The sequence below is a fragment of the Pseudorca crassidens genome, chromosome 14, assembly GCF_039906515.1.
Source record: "Pseudorca crassidens isolate mPseCra1 chromosome 14, mPseCra1.hap1, whole genome shotgun sequence".
Classification (NCBI taxonomy): Eukaryota; Metazoa; Chordata; class Mammalia; order Artiodactyla; family Delphinidae; genus Pseudorca; species Pseudorca crassidens.
The window spans coordinates 33392498-33414215 of NC_090309.1; the positions used below are offsets into that span (position 1 = coordinate 33392498).

Consider the following 21718-nt stretch of genomic DNA (forward strand, 5'->3'; position numbering starts at 1 on the left):
AGTGTTTTAATAGGCTTTTCAGATAATTGTGAATATTATTTTCAAAAAGTCACCCAAAATAGACAGATAGCAGCTTCTGAGATGTTAGGTGCAACGTGTAACCTGAAATCATATAATGAACTTTACAGACTCTGTTACACTAAGTTTCATTGGTCTATCTTATGCCTTGAATGTATCTTTTACCCATGCCTGATTTTATAACATACATTGGTCATTTGTAAAATAATGGCTTGCTCAGTTTTGTAGATCTCCTAAATGTGGACACATTTCATTGTATTATATCACCATCAATATCATCAGAAGAGTTTTAAAAGTTCTGGGAAGCTATCAAGCTCACAGCGACATACACAAGTTTTCTAAAATTCTAATTTTTTCTTTGAAAGCTCAATTTTTACAATTACAACATATACTGTTGGTTGCTTTCCTTGAAAAAATAGGCTAAGTTCATTTTTGAGGAACTGTCTGCCACATACTCAAATGTGAATAACCACAGTATGTCTGCCAGTCACTACTGAAGATAAAAATTGTGTACCATGAAAAAAATTTGCTAGTTCAGATTGTAACTCAAATCAGACAAGGGCTCTTCCTCAAGAATGAGACTGTATTTCAATATGCAGCAAGACAGGACATTTAAATTATACTCCAGTATTCCTTTCTTGGACTATTTCATTTCTACCCATTATGCTATTTGCATACTTGCCTCACTGCCTTTGTGAGCTCTCTGACTGTAGACCCCATGTCCTTTTCTTCCTTGCATTCTCCACAGTGTTCGGTAGTCACCGTTACTGAATGAATAAATATCCTATCTTCCCAAACAGACTGTAAGGACACTGAAAACAGAAACTCTGTGTTATTCTTCTTTGAATCACCAGCACCTAAGACAGGGTCTTAGGCACAACAGAGTACAACTGTGGTTGTTTATGATAATCAAGTTTATTATGTATATTATATCAAGATGGTCGGTAACAATCTCAGCAATAATTACTCTTTATCATTTTTCTTTCAATAACTACTGTAGAGGAGCAGCTTCATAAGTTAGGTTTGCAGATTGGCAGGAAGAAACCAAACACATATACACACACATGAAAGAGAAATTAATTGCAACAAGGTGGTCACACAGAGCAGGGTTGGATATAGCATGTTGGTGTGTGGTTTCCGCCTCCATGCGGTGTGTTGGTGACACTGAACTCTGCATAGATAAATCAGAAGAAAGTCACTATCCATTTATTGTCAGCTTTATATCACCATTCTGGAAAAATTATGCTCACAATCTATTTGCTTTCATTACAATGAATGTTTACAACCACTAGGATCGTCTAGTTCTAGAAACCAACAGTATCAACAAAGCCATCCTCAACCTGGGAGAAAAGCAGAATCAGCACCCATGTGTCACTGAAAAATCTTCATCTCTCCAGCTTCCCAAGGTCCCAGAAAACCCACCTCCCTTCAAGAAGTCAACAAAAAATATCTGCTTTTAGAATTAAACATGTAGGTGAGAAATGTATATGTGATCATTTTTAGCTTGAAGGAGGAGGCTGGGATATAGTTTAAATTCCATGAACACCACGATAGGGAGAGTTGGCTCTTTTCCACGTTCAGGACAGCAATTAATTAAAGAATCAAGTTTTTGTTAATATTGCTTTTGAGCCCACAAATGTCATCAGTTTTCCCTCTATTTCGAGAATCACAGACTTAAATATAGTCCAATTACAAGTGGCAAATTTTTCTTACACTTTAGTCAATTGAGTTACATATTTATACATTTGTTATACTCAAAAGTGTCTTCAGGATGATTATGAAAGGCACATCAAACTATCCTTAAAAAACAGCTACCATGAGTTATCATATTACTCTACTTCCAGGAAGAATATATTCTGATATTGAATGCTTTTTTTTTCTTTCTAAAAGACGAGTGTCACCCTCTGCATTCTTTTTTTTATAATACCCTTATTGAGATATATAATTCATATGCCATAAAATTCCCCCTTAGAAAGTATATAATTCAGTGGGTTTTAGTAAATTTACAGAATTTTGCATCATCACCACTAATTTTAGGATATTTTTATCAATTCATAAAGAAAGTCTTCTATGCATCAGGAGTCACGCCCTAGCCCCTCCCTCCTCTAGACCCTGGCAACCACTCATCTACTTTCTGTCTCTATGGATTTGCCTATTTTGGATATTTCATAGAAAAGAGTTTACACAATCTGTGGCCCTTTGTGTCTGTCTCCTTTCACTTACCATAAGGTTTCCAAGGTTTATCCACGCTGTAGCATGTTTCAATCCTTCAGTTCTTTTTTATGGCCAAAAAATATTTGGTTGTCGAGGAAGACCACATTTTGTTTATCCATTCATCAGCTAATGGATATTTAGGTGTCTCCACTTTTTGACTATTACGAATAAAGCGTCTATGGACATTGTGTACAAGTTTTTACGTGGACACGTTTTTAATTCCTTTGGGATAGATCTGTAAGTGGATCAAGAAACACTTTAAGGATTAAGTTAGTGCAAAATGAGAATAAGTTCAAAGAATTTTTTTCACAGGTTTTTCAAGCCCCCAAGACTAAAGTGACATTAGGAAAGAACATTAGTTCCTAAATAACAACAGAGAGAAAATCAGAATAATAGACAATAGAGAAATACTTACCTTTTCCTTGCTGTAATTTAAGTAAATTTTAGTATTATACAATTTCTTGAAAACAAATTTAAAGACACTAAGAAAACAATTATAAATCTGTCTTGCTCTTTCTAGATATACATTTTTAGGTTCTTTTAGAATAGAAAATATTAGTGTTTAACAAGAAAACTTTTGGTTTATGATTTATGATTTCAATACTGTATCTACTGCATTGTGTACATACCCAAATTAAAGATTCTAAACTATATTTCAAAGATTCTAAGTCATCTAAAATGAAGAGTATTACAGAGCCTAAAGTAGTTTAACAACAGAGATACAGGGAGTTCCCTGGTGGCACAATGGCTGGGAATCCTTCTGCCAGTGTGGGGGACGTGGGTTTGATCCCTGGTCCAGGAAGTTCCCACATGCCACGAGCAACTGGGCCCGTGCGCCACAACTACTGAGCCTGCTCTCTAGAGCCCGCATGCCACAACTACTGAAGCCTGCACACCTAGAGCCTGTGCTCTGCAACAAGAGAAGCCACCTCAATAAGAAGCCTGTGCACCGCAACAGAGTAGCCCCCGCTCGCCACATCTAATGCAGCCAAAATAAATTAATTTTTAAAAAAAGATACACTACATAAAATTGGAGAAGAAGGAGTTTCTTCTTGAAATAAAAGGCCAGCATCTTGAATGCTGGCAGACAACTTGCTACTTTCATCTGAGGATAAAAGAACTAATATCGTTTGAGAAAATTATGGTTAAAAATACTGTCTTTATTCTTAATACAAGGACAGCACATTGAGAGCTAAAATAATCAGGCAGGACTTCAGTTTGTAAAAGAAATGGTCAAATTCTTTGAGTTTTCCTAAATACTTTTAAACTCAGACATACAGTAAATTACAGAGTTGGGACGCAAAATAACATCCCCGACATGGTGGACATTTCTCTTCTACAGTCTAGTTGAATCTATTTGCAGTATCCATTTGGTACTGATTTCCCTGTTTCAAAGAATAAAAGTGGTAAATGAAATTGCAAAGCTCACATCTAGGGTTCTAGAAAAAATAACAGCCATTAGATGATGGCTGTTATTTTTTAAAGCCTGGTTCTGCTCGAAGAATTACTTTTAATAGGAATGAAAGAAGCATGCTTTCCCACTAATTATGCAATCTGCCTGCTTATACTGGAGTAAGTATTCTATATAAAGACAGCATCTTTGGAAAAAAGAAAAGAGACCAATGTTTTGTGCAACCTATGGCTTTTAGTTTTATTATAAACACACGAAGTACATGAAAAATATCAAATTATTTCTTTTTAACTCTCTGTCTGCTTATTATTTCCAGATGCTTTAAATAGGATAGAAAAAGCAAACCAACAAAACAAATTCCATCCACTACACTGAAGGTTGACATTTCAGTGTTTCACTTGTAAAGAGTCAATAGTAAAGTCATAACTATAAAAAGAAGGAAAACAATTATCACTTAAGTGCTTCCGTGGTTCCTGAATTATTTTTCCACAAAGAAATGGTAAATATGAGCCATATATTACTGCAGAGGAGAGTTACTTTTTTCTTTTCATGAACTTTTTCGCTTCTTTCAAAAGCCCTTCCACATCTTCCTTTTCTAGGTCTTCCTGTCCTGGTTCCCAGTCGGAATCTTCATCTGTTGGCTCATATTCTTCTCCCTCATCATCTGTAACGCTGTCATGCAGGTTGTACTCACTGGGTTGGCCAACACTGTCATCTTCATCTGAAATGTTTCTCACTGAAAAACAGTTTAGTACATGACACAACAATTGCCACTCAACCTGGGATTAGAAACATCTAACTGTAAAATATCCTTTTCTGCCAAGAAGAATTAATTTTACTTAATACAAAGCTAACTACTACAAATTTCTAGAAAGGGGGCTAAAGCTCTCATTTGTTATAATTCTAACTTTTTTTTAACATTTGCTTAATTCTAACTTTTCCTACCATGAGGCTCCCAAGACTAAAATGTCCTCTGAGATTCATAATGGTTCCTTAATAATATCATAATCATATTCATGCTACCCTACCTTCCACTGTGGTAGAATGTATTTTTGTCCCAGTTATTCACTGTCGCTCCCTGTGATGTGATTCTATTTACCCACCCCCACTGACATCAGACTTGGCCAAAGAAAAGTGAGTGGAAGTAACAGCTTCCATGGAGAAGCTTTAAGGGCCTTTCTGTGGTTCTGCTATTGCCATTTCCCCTCTGCTAGGAGAACAGTGTGTCCCAGATAGAGGTTGATCCTTCAGCCTGGAGTTAGGATGAGAACACACATGAGACAGAGCCACAGCCAACATGCAGCTACATGCATGTAACATGAAGGAGAAATACACCTATTTATCGTTGTAAGGCACTAAAATTTGAGGACTGTTTGTTTTCGCTGCAAACCTAGCACAATCTGATTGACACACCAGGGTTGTGACCAAATGAGGAAATATAAGCTTCCAAACTTTGGAAAATTTAGCTCATGCTTCAATAAGACTAGGATTACTATGGTAACAGCCATTAGACTTTACAGATTTCTAAATAACATTATAAGAGTAGAATTACAATTCTAGAATTCTTCTGTCTCAAAGATCCTTTGACCTCAAATGACCTCAAAGATCCTTTCCAACTCCGAAGTTCTAATTTTAAGGACAAAACAGGAATTTTCATTTTCTCTACAGGAATATGAAATGCAGAGACAGGCTGACAGCTTGACTACTTGAAAGCAGCACAAGAGAAATAAGCTGTCACTTTTTTAAAAAAACTGATGGGTAACACTGTTCTACCATAATAATGAAAAATAACAACCTCTAGAAAAAGTAACAAACTCTTTAACATATTTGAAACAACATGCTATTAACTATTTGGTATTAGGATATGGTAATTTCTGACTTTTCTATTTATGCAGAGGAATTTATAATAACAGAATGACAACTCTGAAGTTTGTATCCAATATTTCCTGTACAATTTAAAATTTCACCATCAAAGTCTTATCCCAAGAACCAAGTCTGCAGAGCTACTGAAGAGTATACTGTGTCACATACATGCTGGAAGATTTTTACATGGAGAAAAAAATCTTTCCAAATTGCTGATTTTCTCCAAATAGTTTTCTGGTAATAGGCAATAATAAGACAGATGTCTCATTACAGCTTAACATCAATAATTCTTCAGGTTTTATTTTCCTTTCTTTTCCAGTATATCTTAGGATTAGTTAGGATATTAATTTTCATTTAAGTGAAAAAATACTTTAGCCCAGCATCTCTAAAGATGAAAGCTTACTACATACTATAAGAATAAACATTTTTAAATGCCTCATTTTACTACTAAAGACCAAGCTACTAGTTGGGTATTCATATTTTTAACTTTGGGAAAGCAGTTTGTGCAGGTCTGATCCACTTTATTATACATTAAGTTTATTTCTTTTTTAAAACACCATTGCATTAGCCTTTTATATGTTCCAAAATCTCTCAGGTTTCCTCACAGTAAGCAGCAGTTTACAGAATCTCATTTAAGTTTCACCAACCTTCCTTAATAGCTTTCTTTCTAGATCTTTTAATTTCTACTTCTGAAAAGAAAAAAGTCTACATAAGCACATGTGTGCATACAACTGCAGAACTAGAGAAATAGGAAAATAGTTATCAGTAGGACATTCTAAATTTTGAGTCATGAATGGTACTGATCACCTAGAATCATGACTATCACATAATAATCAAAGCCAGAAAGAATGACTCCAATAATCAGGTAATAAAATGCTAACAACAATTTCTTTCAAATGCTGTCAACAAGCAAGGTAGCTAAGAAAGTTTAAAATAAAATCTTCCTGGCATTGATCACTCTTGTATTCAATATGTTGTGCTAAAACTGCAGCACTATGAAAAAGTGTGGAAAGTTAGTGAAATTTTAAACCAATTAGTTATACAAGAAGCTTAACAGATGATAGCAGTCAAACCTACAAAAATTGGAATACACTGCATAAACTGTTACATGTATGGAAGAACTTTACAAACTGAAGTGTTTTAGGAGTGCTACAAATCAGAAATTAAATAAGGATTTCATGTAGTTATTCTGTATTATAAAATTCTATAGTATTTGGTATATAGTATATGGGTCTATATTAACTTTTACTGTTTTATTATGTATTTATGATACCCCCACCTCAAATTTAACATGTGTTAAAAAAAAACAACCCACAAACTACCTAGTTCTTCCTCCTGATCTCTATTATCATCTCCAGCCTCCTGATAATCTGTACTTTAATTTCAGTCGTTCCTATTTCCTTTACCTCACCCCACCCCCCACACCACAACCAATCAGTTGGCAAATCCTATTGACTCTTAGTTCAAAATCTCACTTGTATCCAATCCTATCTTCCTACTCTCATGGTAGCCTAGTTCTGGTCCTTTATTCAACTACCTAACTAATCTCCAGAAGGCTTCCCCTACTCTAATTCAGACTGCTCATCATCAGGGGTAAAATACTGGCTCACCATTGTTTGTCAGTGCACAATACCTCTTTGGTCTAGCTTTCAAGAGCTTCTATAATCTGACTTCAATACACCCCTTTAGTATCATTCACAGTAACTAGAGAGACTCTCCCTGTCAATTAAACTGATCTACCTTCTAACTCCAAACACAACTTTCCATTTTCTACTCAATGTCCTTGACTCATCTATTATTCACTTTGTCTGGGATGTCCTATACCCACCCACGCAAAGCTAAGAAACAAAGATAATTGAAATCCTACCATCGTAAAGACCAACTTAAAATTCCCTTATCAAGTCCACCCTGATAAACCCTGGCAGAAAGTGCTCCACCCCTTTCCTCCAAGATTTTAGAGCATTTCACCCCAAGCATGTAGAGCCAGAGCTGGTTCTCATGTATCTCTGTAACTCTGCTCACTTGGAAGACACATAATAAATGAATAAATGAGTGAATGAGTGTTACATAAATCAGATTAAGATCTTGGGTAATGTTAAACTTTAAAGATTTGGGAAATAAGAAAAACAAGTATGTTAGCATTTTATTTTAGATATCTCTAAATTAAGAAATATGAGACCTCAACATTTAATATTTTAAATACCCCAGACACCTTAATTTATAGGATTTTAGAGTAGGAAGAGATATTCTGACTATATTGCCACATAACAACTCTTGAAAGTACATTAAATATACAAGGCTAAACTGTTACATTAAAATATCATACTTAAAAAAAAACCACAACTGTCTTTCCAACAAAATAAACAGTTTTTTTTTAAGAAAAGTTAATTGTTCTAAAAATACGTTCTTCATTCAGAAGACACTTCAGTGATAATTCAAAGAGATTTTTCAAAGAAAATTCAGATACTTTTAACTATGCCATATGATGCATATTGTCGGTTTTAGGAAAATGGTTCCTAGTTCTGTAAAGATATACAAATGTGTCAAATGCTCTTTCATGGGGCAGTGCTGAAATCTGTCAATAAAATAGAGTTTTAATCAAATATTATTACATTATTGTTCAAAGGAAAGTTAATTTAACAACCATAAAAGCTATAGCTTGAGATACAGCCCCAATAAAGAAAAGGATAACATATAAACTCCATACCACATTAGCTCAGATAAAGTGATTAAATCTGTATCCGCAGTATTAAAGCACTGAAGTGTGTTTCAATAAGAAACAGCAAATAGAATTCCCTTGTGGTGAAATTAATTATTTTTATCACTTGGTTACAAGTTGGCTGTGTTTATACATATACAAAGGCAAGTGGGCATAGCCCGGATAGTACATTTTATTCTCTCACTCTGTGGGCAGAAATACTGGATGCTGAATTGGCCTCTGCATTATATAAATGATATGAAGAAGCCAGAATTTGTTAACGGGAAAAAATATTAGAGTTCAGAAGCAGGGGAAACAGAAGGTAAAACAGACTGATGTAAACAGGAATGACGGTCATTCGATAGTTGCATCTCTGGTGTCTATCTCCCCTTCTTCCCCAAAACTAGCTTCTACTGGGGATCTCTGTGGTTCTGAAGAAAGGGACTCTGAAGAAAGGGACTCTGCCTTGGTTCCAAGGGTGGAACAAACTAATCAGTGGTCACAGTGATTAATTCAAGAATAAGAATGTAACCTAAGCCAGTTTAAAAAAAGTTAATTTTATGATTTTTCCTAGGAATAGCAAGAGTCAAAGTTGTTCTCTCTCTCTCCTTACATATAAACATGGGGAGTTTACCATGTTAAATGGAGTTTAGCCAGTTGAATAAGGATGCATATAGTTCCTTGGTGGGGAGAGGAGCCAGTCTTAGGATAAAAATCACCCCTCTAAAGACAGGATGATGGAAGGAAATTGGGTGTTGGTGAATTATTGACATTATTAATGAGCCAAAGCAACAAATCTTGTCCAATCTAGCCTTGCTTCTGGACTTTTCAGTTATAGAAGTCAATATGATCTCTTTATCATTCAGGCCAGTTTGAGATTTTGTTTTAAGGTACCTGCAAACAAAAGAATCATAACAGATACCAAGGCAACTATATACTGTTGGACAATGATTGTAGAAAACATCTGCTATATAAAAACTCATCAGTTATTAAATCTAAGAAAATTATTAAAATCAGCAATTCAACAAATTCACAGGAGCAGAGATTTTAAAAATTCACAATAACTGGAAACTGTATCTAGGTTTAACAGGAGAATCCATTTGAAGGTTTCATTTGGAGTTTCCTGAAGGAAAATTACTTACCTGAAAATGTACTATGTCTATATTCTATCTTGTGCTGGGGATTCTTCCTTTAAAAAAAAAAAAAAAGGGAAAAAAAAGAAAGAAAGCAAATATAAGGTCTAGTTTGACAATCACTGAAAAGGAATAGGACTGTTCAAATTAAACTAGAGCACTCACTAACCTATGAATAAAATTATCAGTAAACCTCTTACTGAAAAGCATTTGCCTTGTTATTGTTGTTGCTGTTAACTAGAGTCACCATGCTGTACAAAGCATTTGCTTTTTAATTACATTTACTGAGTGCCTACTCCATGCCAGGCATACTTCTAGATGCAAAGACAGAGTGATGAACCAGATAAAGTGCTGCCCTCATGACTGACATTCTACAGAAAAGCAGTATGAGACAAATAAAATATAATACAATATACTGTATCTCTAAACTGTCAATGCCATATATCACATATATAAAGATATGAGGTAAATTAGTATATAAAGTATATAACACAAAATATCAAATTGTGTGTGTGTGTGTGTAATATCTAAAAGGATACTTCTAAGGCTCTTCTAGAATCCAAAGACAAAAGCATGTAAGTCATGTCTCTCCAAAGAATACCAATCAACTGTTATGAGAAAACAAGAAAGTCAGTTTGCATCGAGAAATTTATAACATATCCCAAAGTCAAACAGAAACTACTGTTTGAATATCTACTTTTGATTATATACCTTGATGATCGCTTCTATCATTTCATTAAACAAATGTTTGGGTACACTGTGTATACAACACATTCTCCACAAAGTACAAAACTACCCAGGCAGCAGAACCCCAAAGCGGCAACTGGTTTATCATGATCCACTTGGTGGGTACCTTTCTCTTAGGGGACTGACAAAGGAGAGCCGGGGAGCGCTGACAGTAGACATGTGCTGAGGTATACAGTTCACATGAAGCTGTTGTGAGGATTCAGGAGTAATACACAATAAGTCCTCAGTTTAAGGGCGTAGTAGGCGGTAAGTAATTAATCTTAGCCATTGATTCATTCATCAGTGGTCCAAGTAATAGGCATGGGCCACTTATTACATGCCAGGCTCTGTGTCAGGTGTCAGCAACGTTTCTTATTGCTAATATCTCTTCTTTTGGGGTAACTTCTCCTACGATATGAGCATTAAACACAGTACGAGAGTGCAACCACACAATTAACTGGGGTCATAACTCAATAGTTTTGAAAAGTGGAAAAAAGATTCACCAAAAGATTGTGTGTTTGGGGTAATTAACCCAAATCTGACCTTTTGATGGAAAAGAAACTTCAAAGTTGAAAGAAATAAACTGGATAACTTAAACGTGATGAAGGGAGCTGCAAATGAACAAAGCTGCCATAATGCTTCGTGGGAAGATCTTTCCTTACTGAACATGCTGGCACAGGTCATTAACTTGTTTAATTCAGTCTTTATTAAAGTACAATTAATGTTGGACATCAGGGGAGGTAGAACAGAAAAATGGGGGACATTAATACCAAAGGTATTTTCATCAATAATCTGGATGAAATTGCTGATCCTTTGAGATTGTTTTTGGTAACCTTTTTAAAATCTTTTTTTTTTTATTGTGGTAAAATATACTAGTAACTTTTTTTTTTTTTTTTGCGGTACGTGGGCCTCTCACTTTTGTGGCCTCTCCCATTGCGGAGCACAGGCTCCGGATGCTCAGGCTCAGTGGCCATGGCTCACGGGCCCAGCCGCTCCGCAGCATGTGGGATCTTCCTGGACCGGGGCACGAACCCGTGTCCCCTGCATCGGCAGGCGGACTCTCAACCACTGCGCCACCAGGGAAGCCCACTAGTAACTTTTTATTTTGAAAAAATGTCAAACTACTGAAAAGTGGCAAGATTAGTACACAGAAATTCCATATATCTTCATCAAGATTCTTCAAGTGTTAACATTCTACACAGATGCCTCATTATTATTATTATCTATCTACAGTCATTTGAGATTTAAAGGCTTTTTTCTCCTTCCTTTTAATACATGTTTGCTTCAGGTCCCTAGAAGTCCTAACCTTTTACTGTTTTGCCCTTAACAGAGCAGGATTATTGAAAAGTTCATTATGGTCTTAATTGTTTGCTACTGGAGCCTCCTTCAAAAGCTGCTTTAGAAACTCTCAAGTAACTAAATGTCAGACTTTAAAAACAAGTATAGAGGGCTTCTCTGGTGGCGCAGTGGTTGAGAGTCCGCCTGCCGATGCAGGGGACACGGGTTCGTGCCCCGGTCCGGGAGGATCCCGCGTGCCGCGGAGCGGCTGGGCCCGTGAGCCATGGCCGCTGAGCCTGCGCGTCCGGAGCCTGTGCTCCGCGACGGGAGAGGCCACAACAGTGAGAGGCCCGCGTACCGCCAAAACCAAAAAAAAACAAACAGAACAAAACAAAAAAAACAAGTATAGAAATGAAACCAAGTGAGTTAATGGAGACAAGTACAGTTTGTGTACCAAATACCAGTTAAAAGACTGTGGACATCCACTGGCAGGCTAGCAAGACTGAAAGGAAGAGTAACTTTTTTAAAAGGCCAAATGAAGACACAGTATCAGGATTGACATATATATATTAATATGTATAAAATAGATAACCATTGAGAACATGCTGTATAGCACAGGGAACTCTACTTCACTGTACAGTAGAAACTAACACAACATTGTAAAACAACTATACCCCAATTTAAAAAAAAAAGAAACCACGGTGGGGATGGAGGTAATGGTTCAACCCCAAAGTTGCAGAAGGTAAGGTTCCCCATCATCTTGGAACACATACACAGTTGCACTCACATACTCCATTTACATTATCTAACCTCACACACTACCTAGGAAAAGGCAAGCCATTTAAGAATAAACGAATACGGGAAAAAGTTTACCCTGGTATATTGCAAAAAGAGCAGAAATATGTGTTATGAAATTCTGTGCTCAGAAAATTTCAGCTCCATGTGCAGATTCTCATCTGCCTTAGAGGGGAAAAAGCTGTTTCTCTGAGGTTCTGCTAATAGTTTCCATCCTTTCCTAGGAGAACTTGCTATTTTCATTAAAAGGCAGGTGTTACGACTGCAATGTAGACCAGAAGAAACTAGCTGAGTTGGTACTTTTCCACATTTAACTTAGAGATCAAACTTCCCATTTAAAACAAAAGTATTAATTAATTAATATCAATAGAGATTCTGCTAGTTAATTCATTGAAAATGAAGAAAAAATATCCTCTGGGACAGGTTCAAAAGTTTCCTGTTTTGGGGTATTTTCAAAAATACTTTATTCTTTCTTGATGCTATAACTCACAGAATAGACAGACTTCAATATGAAAATGAGCCAAAGCAGAAACAAAAATGTATCATCACATTTATGTGCAAAAGCACATACTCAAAAACAAATTTTAGGCATGTTTTCTTTACATAGCAATTTAAATGTAAAGAAGTTAAGTATTCTGAATGTTAAATTATCCTCTCCTTCAAGGTCCCTCCACCTTTATTTGCAGCCCAATCCTTCATTTCTACATTGGGAAAAAAGTTTTTGATTTTTTGCCATTGATAGGCACTTGCTCACAGCCTTTTTTTTTTTAACATCTTTATTGGAGTATAATTGCTTTACAATGGTGTGTTAGTTTCTGCTTTATAACAAAGTGAATCAGTTATACATATACAAATATCCCCATATCTCTTCCCTCTCGCTTCTCCCTCCCTCTCACTCTCCCTATCCCACCCCTCTAGGTGGTCACAAAGCACCGAGCTGATGTCCCTGTGCTATGCGGCTGCTTCCCACTAGCTATCTTTTACATTTGGTAGTGTATATATGTCCATGCCACTCTCTCACTTTGTCCCAGCCAGTTTACCCTTCCCCCTCCCCGTGTCCTCAAGTCCATTCTCTAGTAGGTCTGTGTCTTTATTCCCATCTTGCCCCTAGATTCTTCATGGCCTTTTTTTTTTAGATTCCATATATATGTGTTAACATACGGTATTTGTTTTTCTCTTTCTGACTTACTTCACTCTGCATGACAGACTCTAGGTCCATCCACCTCTCTACAAATAACTCAATTCCGTTTCTTTTTATGGCTGAGTAATATTCCATTGTATATATGTGCCACATCTTCTTTATCCATTCATCTGTTGATGGACACTTAGGTTGCTTCCATGTCCTGGCTATTGTAAATAGAGCTGCAATGAACATTGTGGTGCATGACTCTTTTTGAATTATGGTTTTCTCAGGGTATATGCCCAGTAGTGGGACTGCTGGGTCGTATAGTAGTTCTATTTTTAGTTTTTTAAGGAATCTCCATACTGCTCACAGCCTTTTTGCCAAGAATATTCTTCTAACTCTACACTGCTTGTCTAAGTACCTTGCGCAGGAAAACAACTCTGATAATTACTGGGAAATATCTCCAGAACATCTTGTCCATATCCACCATTTGGTACTTATCACGTAATTTCTTATACTGTCATCTAAATTTTCAACACAAATGTTTGTGTGTGTGTGTGTGTGTGTGTGTGTGTGTGTGTGTGTGTGTGTATTATCTCATCATCTGTCAAATGAGCTGCTGGAGGTCATGGGTTTTTCTTACATTTTTAAATATCTTTTATAGCACTTACAAGAGTACCTTTTACAAGGTGGCATTCAACTATATTTTTCATAAATTATCTACCTACTACAATATAATCAACTCTTTTCCTTCAAAAAGAGGGTTTTTTTAAATTGAGCTTTACATGAGTTTCCAAAATGATGAAATATTTTCTATTTTCCTATTTAAGAGGAAAAAAGACCCTTGTTTTTGCTACCTATACTATTATTTCTTAAGAAAATGATTGTTGAAAAGAGCTTGAAAGAATCATTTGTGGGACTTCCTTGGTGGCGCAGTGGTTAAGAATCCACCTGCCAATGCAAGGGACACGGGTTCGATCCCTGGTCCGGGAAGATCCCACATGCCGCAGAGCAACTAGACCCATGTACTACAACTACCGAGCCAGCGCTCTAGAGCCCACATGCCACAACTATTGAGCCTTCGCTCTAGAGCCCGTGCTCCACAACAAGAGAAGCTGCCGCAATGAGAAGCCCGCGCACCACAATGAAGAGTAGTAGGCCCCGTTCCCCACAACTAGAGAAAGCCCGTGCACAGCAAAGAAGACCCAACGGAGCCAAATAAATAAAATTAAATTAAATAAAATAAAAATGCCAATCTTTAAAAAAAAAAAAACATTTGCAATAAAATTTTCATTGGCTGGTACAAAACACGATTTCTAATAACTTCTAGACTGATGAGTTTTCTTACATTAACGTTCTTTTTTTTTTTTTTTTTTGGAAATTGTAATCCATGGATCGTGATGTTTTCAGAAATCTATCCTTTGAAAGGCAGTTTTTCTGTTGGATATAAGCCAAAGAATGCCTATTCTCATTAGGCTGAAAAGAATGTCTATGTGCTGAAATTGCTCTGCATTCACACCTACAAAGTTAATAATCAAAGCGCTCACGGAAGCTTCTTACACAAACCTAGGACTGAAATATGTTAGAATTTCCTGCCATTAACAATTCATATTACTTCCCCAGGAAACAATGAAAATCCGACAACCATATTAAGCAGACACCACTGCAATCAGGTTCCTGAGATACTGACTGCTCAGCATCATAGGACACTTAGCTCTAGTCAATCAATCACTCCAGTTAACAGGAACACAGAGTGTGTCCTTCACAAACGCTTAAGAGGCAGATGCCACTGTGACTTGGACCAGTTCTCATCTGGCTTGTTAAACTTTAGATCACCAGCATTATGTTGTGGAAGGGGTTCAGGTTTCGAGATCAGAAGAACCGAGTCTGAATTCAAACTACAGTTTACTGGTTATGTGATTCAGGGCAAGTCCTGTGATCAAGTCTCCACTTCCTCATCTGTAAAGCAGGGAAAATACTGCCTACCTCACACAGGGTTGTTTGAAGCATTAAATGAAGTGACGTGCATAAACATTTGTAGGCCATTAAGCATTTTACAGGTGTCAACTATTTTTATAGAAACATAAATCAATTTTACTTTAAGATAGCCAACAGGGCTTCCCTGGTGGCGCAGTGGTTGAGAATCTGCCTGCTGATGCAGGGGACACGGGTTCGAGCCCTGGTCTGGGAAGATCCCACATGCTGCGGAGCAACTAGGCCCGTGAGCCACAACTACTGAGCCTGCACGTCTGGAACTTGTGCTCTGCAACAAGAGAGGCCGCGACAGTGAGAGGCCTGCGCACCGCAATGGAGAGCGGTCCCCGCTCGCTGCAACTAGAGAAAGCCCGCGTGTAGAAACGAAGACCCAACACAGCCATAAATAAATTTAAAAAAAAAAAAAAAGATAGCCAACAATGTCTAAAAATTCTGTATGCCAGTAAAAGTAATTGCCAACTAATACTAGAAAGCTGAATCTTTCCTTCAATAATACATATAATTATTATTGTTGAATATTTCCCCAATTGCATTTCACATATTTATAGAATATTTTATAACATTTGCCCATGCATATCCTATTTTTAAAAATCAGTTATTAATAATAAAGCAGAAAGTCTTTTTCATATAACCCTGGGTTAAGGCTAAGTGGCAATACTGTACAGCTCTTTGGGGACATATGAACACCTGAAATAACTTTCAAGGACAATGCAAAATTCCACCCAGGACTTTTTCCTAATAATGAATGGAAATACTTAGAATTCATTCATAAAAGATTTACATCAACCTTTTCCACAAATAGCATTTTCTGTAACTCAGCAGGCCTCAAAATCCTGTTTTTGGACTTTTTTTAAATCTTTGGGTTCTAAAGATAGACGTATACACCCATAACTACACCAGGTTTTTATGAGCTGTTATATTTTAAAATATACATTTTCGAAAGCATTTCTGGTGTTAATGATATAGACACATGAATAACAAATACATATCTGAAGGAAGAACACTCAGTAAGAGAAAATAAAAAATGTCTTCAAATTTGCCATGGCCGTAGGGTATTTGGAAAAACAAAGATTTGTATAGCTCAAGGAGAATGAGGGAGAAGGAAAAGAAGTCCTGAATGAAGTCAGAGAAGAACTTGTAAGCCATGGAAAAGAGTTTTGTGGGAGGCTATCGGATGATTCTGAGTAAGAAATCAACATGATATGACTTATTTTTAGAGAACTGCTCTGGCTGCTGTGTGGAAAATGAACTATTAAGGGGCAAGAAAAGAAACAAGGATATCAGTTAAGAAGCTACTGCGGTACACCAGGTCAGAGATGACGGTGGTTATGACTAAGACGACTGAAGTAGAGGAAGTAGGAAATGGTCAGGTTCTTAATGTATTTAAAGGTTGAAATGGCAAGAACTGCTGATAGATTGAATGCGTGATGTGAAGAAAAGAGAAGAATCAAGGGCATGTCTTGGTTTGGGGCCTAAACACTATGTGAATGGTGAAGTCATTTACAAAGGTGGAGAACACTTGGGAAAGAGTTGTTTTCATGACCAAAATCAAGAGGTCTGTTTCTGATATAAGTTTGACCTATTTTACAACCAAGTGCAGGCATTTAAACATTTGAGTCTGAAGCCATTACCCTGAATTAGCTCACCTCGGGAATAAACAGAACAGAGAAGGGAAAGGATCAAAGAACTGAACCCTGAGGCTCAGCAATAATTACAGGTGGGAAAAAGGAGACAGCAAAGGCGGCTAAGGAAGAGTAGCCATGAATGTAACTGATCTGACTTTATGAATATGACTATATTTCTCTCTGTTCTAGATTTCCCCACTATTGAATGGAGGCCCCCAGAGCACAAATGATCCAACCTTCTTGTTTTCATGAGGAACTGAAGCCTAGGAAAATCAAACGACATTGAAAGTTTTGCTACAGAACTGGCATAACCATAACTAGAACCTAAGTCTGCTGATTTCAAAACCCATTCTCTCTCCATCATAAAGAGCTACCTAAAGATTAACTAGGCAGTAACAAGAACAGAATAATATTTATTTTTGTTTACTTCCAAAAATTTGATAACTTAATACCAAACCTACCACTCAAAATTTTAAAATGAACCTAAAGTACTGTTTTACATCAACTTCTATAAAACTGACTAGTATATCAGATGCTCAACATTCACTCAATGAATAAATGATCATACTATATGCTTTTCATTCCAAAATAATTTATCTTGCACTTCTGAAATTCAACACTTATTTTAAAACCTAAAGCAAAAACATGAATCCTATGTTTTCAAATATCTAAGTCTCAAATTTAGGAGAAAAAGGAAAATTAACAAATATGGTCTTTATCAAATACTGAAAGAGTAAGCCAGCATAAAATAAGAGAAAGTAGTCAATCTGCTAATTGAAAATCACTACAATTTACTATCTCTGCCAAGAGAGCTCTGAACATTTGTATACATGTGCAATTAACACTAAATATAACAAAGAAAAACAAACATTAATATGAAAGGGAATGTATATGCAAATAAAGGAGAAAGAAAAACAAAACCACAGAAGACACTCCAGCACATTTTGTCAAGGCTATATGACACATTACATGTCAACTAGCAATGTTGTTACTGCTACTTCTTTTTTGTTGCTGTTACTGCTATTTCTAAATGAAGTTAAACAAAAATTTATAGCCAAGTCTCAGGTAAAACTGTGCAGCCAGTGATTAACATTTACTTTAAGATACTTTCTTCTAAGATTGTATTCTTACATATGATTAAAGAACCGTAAGCGTGGCAAGTGATGACAGGTTACTTCCTATATATGCAGATCCTATAAAAATGCGATCAACTTTGATTATTCTTAACTACAAATAAAATCATCGACAGCCTCACATGACTGATTCTGGGAATCTCAACTACGAGGCAATTAGAGTTTCCCTATTAAAACCTATTTATTTTGCCTCAAATAATATAATATGAATTTACACTAAACACACACATTCCTATTTTTTTAATTAAGCAGCTTCTAAAGATCAGTATCTTGTAGTTTAAGGTGTACATTTGCATACAGGATCTATTAAGATAATACTGCAATAACTTGGAACACTTTGAAAATAAAAGAGAAAATAGGAGAAGACTAGATCATAGCTATAAATCTGGATCAACAAATAAAAAAAGATAGTAATTTTAATATCAACGAATTATGCTTGTGTCAAAAACACTTACGTTTTTTCACACTATACAGATCATATTGCAGATTCACTACAATGAGAGCACTTACAGTTGATGACTGATACACTTCCTTATGTCATCCCTCTTAGAAGGTATTATAATTAATATTTTAAAAAAACGGGGCATTGGCTTCTGGAAAACATGAAGGCAACAACACTTTCATTTGTATAATACATGCCTGCCTAAGGTTTTGTAAATCTAAGACAATATACGTGTTTGACTTGACATTTTTACACTAAGCTGGTTGAAGATGGATTCTGTTCATTTTAATGTGTATATATTTTAAGTTTAGTGCTTAATTTAACAAATAAGAACAGGAGTAATGCACTGAATAAAATCCTATTATGCACCAGAGGAGGTAGGTCAGAGGCAAGCACAGCAATCACTGGATTATCCTGGACATTAAGTATCTAATGTTCTAATTTAGACAAGTACCTTAAGCTAATCAAATGCATTAAACAGAACAAGTCTTCTGACAGGCTGCAGTGTATAGTGCAAAGGGAAGAAAACTGGTTAAATGAGTGAGATACTGAAAATGATAACAACTAGTTCTTTCAAATTATCATTTTTCAAGTTGATTTAACTTTGTTAGAGTTTTAAAAGTATAATGTCAGAGAAAATATTAATAATGCCTGTAGTTTTAGAAGAAATAAAATTTAATAATTAAAGATCCTTTTTTCAATATCAACCTCCTATATTATATAGGCTATGGGAATCTTTATTTTACTATAGATTCAGATTCAGAACTTAAGTCTCTCAGACCTCCCAGGAACTCAGCAAATATTTCTTGGGAAAAATCAGCCTTGTGTTTGGGGTTCCTTTAGTTTCTAGACTGTTGTGACAACACCATGAGATCATGATAAGCTGTACTAGCTGATACAGTATAAGATTAAGATTATTTAATGTATTATACAACATTTGAGATCACCTAGATTTATCAAAACGAGAAACTGACTTGGACACGTTCAAGGGATTAGAAGGTAAGATTGGGAAGCAAACAAATTAAAAGCCAACCTAGTATTTCACTTGAGAGAATACTTGTTTTTACTTGAGAATAATTCTTATCCTGTTTTGTGAAGGCAAATTTTTAAAGATAAAAAGCTAACAAAGATGTTTTAGCCCATGAATTTCATCTCTCTTCCAAATGTGTCAACCATCATGGAATACAGGCATATCACAACTTTACTTTTAAAACATATATATCTTTACTTTTCTAAATATATTAATTTCTGGCTGATTTCGTGGGTTATTTTATGATCCGTGAGGCTTCAATATTTTTCTTCTATGGCTACAGGAAAAACCTGACATGCATTTACCTAAAAACTTGCTTTTAAGCAAGCTAATTTAGAACATTTTATCATTCTGATACAGTAGGCTTATATTCTAGCGCTATTGAAACAAACATCTAGGACCAAGATGGAGCCACTCCTGCCTAGGGTGCCATGTCAGCAAACTGAAACTTAAGATAACTTTCAGGTCCCTGTAAATGCTCTGCTTGACCACAGACACCGTGTATCCAGTCAGCCAATCCCCACAGGCCAAACCAATTCTTGGCTCTATACTTATTTCTTTGTTCCTTCTCACCCCAAACAAGGTTGACTATGGGGCCCCAGCCAATCAGACATTTTCTATTTTTCTCTTCCTTGTTCTTTATTCTTCATCCTATAAAATCTTCCTGTCTTCTGCCCCATGTTGCACTTCTCCAAATGGAGACTGTCTGTTTCATAAAGTGTTAAAGTTAATTTGTATCACCCAAACTGTCTTCTTTAAATCATTTTTTAACAGCACTAAACAGTATATGGCTAAAAAAATAATTTATTCTTGCAAATCAATATTGTTAAAGAAAAAATAGCTCACAACATTATATCAATTTAGTTATAGAAATGATACAACATAAATTTACTAGATGTGTTTTTTGCCTAACTAAAAATGATAATGTGACGAGAAAGGATATATAAATATATATCATGCTTCTACAATCTAGTTTCTAGTATCTTGTTGATTTGAAAAATTCACGATTTCTTTAAGGTACTTTATCTGGGTTGTTTTTTTTTTTTTAACTCCCAAGTATTATTTTGCTATGTGGCTAGAAAGGCAAGCACTATCAATACTTTAGAAGCGCTAACAATGGTGGAATCAGGCCACAACACAGAGAAATGCTGGACCGGAGGAGAGAGGAGACTTGGTTTTGAGCTCACTAGCTTTGGAGTCTTAGGCAACTCAATCTTTCTTTGTTTCCATTCCCTTATTTGTAAAACAGTAGTCAGAGTAAGCAATCATATCTAACATTCTCCAAGAGTCTCTCTAAACTGTAATTAAAATTAATGAGGGAGAAAAAAATCTTACGATTTTATCTTCAAGTGGAAACAATGACACCAAGCAGCTCAACAGATGAAAAAGAAAAATACAATATACATACATATAGATATATTTAGATACAGATATGAAAGTTTCTACTAGTACATGTGAGTCACTGGCCTTTGAGTAATTTCTCCTGACTACTCCCTACTCTGCCCCCATTTAAAGAGACTGATGAAATAAAGGCAGCAATTTTTGACATCATTATTCTTAGCAAAGCTTTGCATTTTGTTTTCATTTTCCTCGAGAATAGGCATATTTGTATTTTGCTTCTGAAAAGGGTTCAGGACATCATGGCAGACCGATACTCTTGTTTTAACAACTAGAAAAAACCCTTGATAAATGGTTAAAAACATATTTATGAGAGAATTGTGGGAGCAACGAGAATTTTATATTATCTAAAATTCCAAAGAGGAAAAAGTCCTTCCTAGGTGAGCTGACAATAACTGGCTCCTTTCTTCTGCAGAAGCCTTTGACAATTCTTAGTGTGGGCTAAGGATAAGATTTGGACCGAGTGGAGGCACACTATCTTAGGAAAGAGAAATTAGTACAGCTTATCATGATCTCATGGTGTTGTCACAACAGTCTAGAAACTAAAGGAACCCCAAACACAAGGCTGATTTTTCCCAAGAAATATTTGCTGAGTTCCTGGGAGGTCTGAGAGGCTTAAGTTCTGAATCTGAATCTTCAAAAAGGCAGAATGAAATGTCTAACTCAGGTAGTGTTTCAGAGACAAAGTACTACTGGAAGTAAGAGATCTGTAACAAACACATAACTAGCTTCTAACAATCAATTATGAGGAAATACAAGGGAACATAATGAATGACAATTTGGTAATGCAATCAGCAAAATACAGACTAAGGGATACTCCTCAGTACAAATGGTCA

General features: G+C 36.0%; 1 protein-coding gene across 1 annotated transcript in view; it reads right to left on the reverse strand.

Annotated features, from left to right (window-relative positions):
* Positions 1–3857: 3857 nt before the first annotated feature.
* APLF (aprataxin and PNKP like factor) overlaps positions 3858–21718 on the reverse strand; it is an 82593-nt gene continuing 64732 nt past the window's right edge. Inside the window, exons 9-10 of the mRNA XM_067704858.1 lie at positions 9347–9393; positions 3858–4379 (exon numbers count right to left, since the gene is read on the reverse strand). Of these exons, the coding sequence (XP_067560959.1) occupies positions 4177–4379; positions 9347–9393 (250 nt within the window). The 3' untranslated portion in view covers positions 3858–4176. The remainder of the gene's footprint in view (positions 4380–9346; positions 9394–21718) is intronic.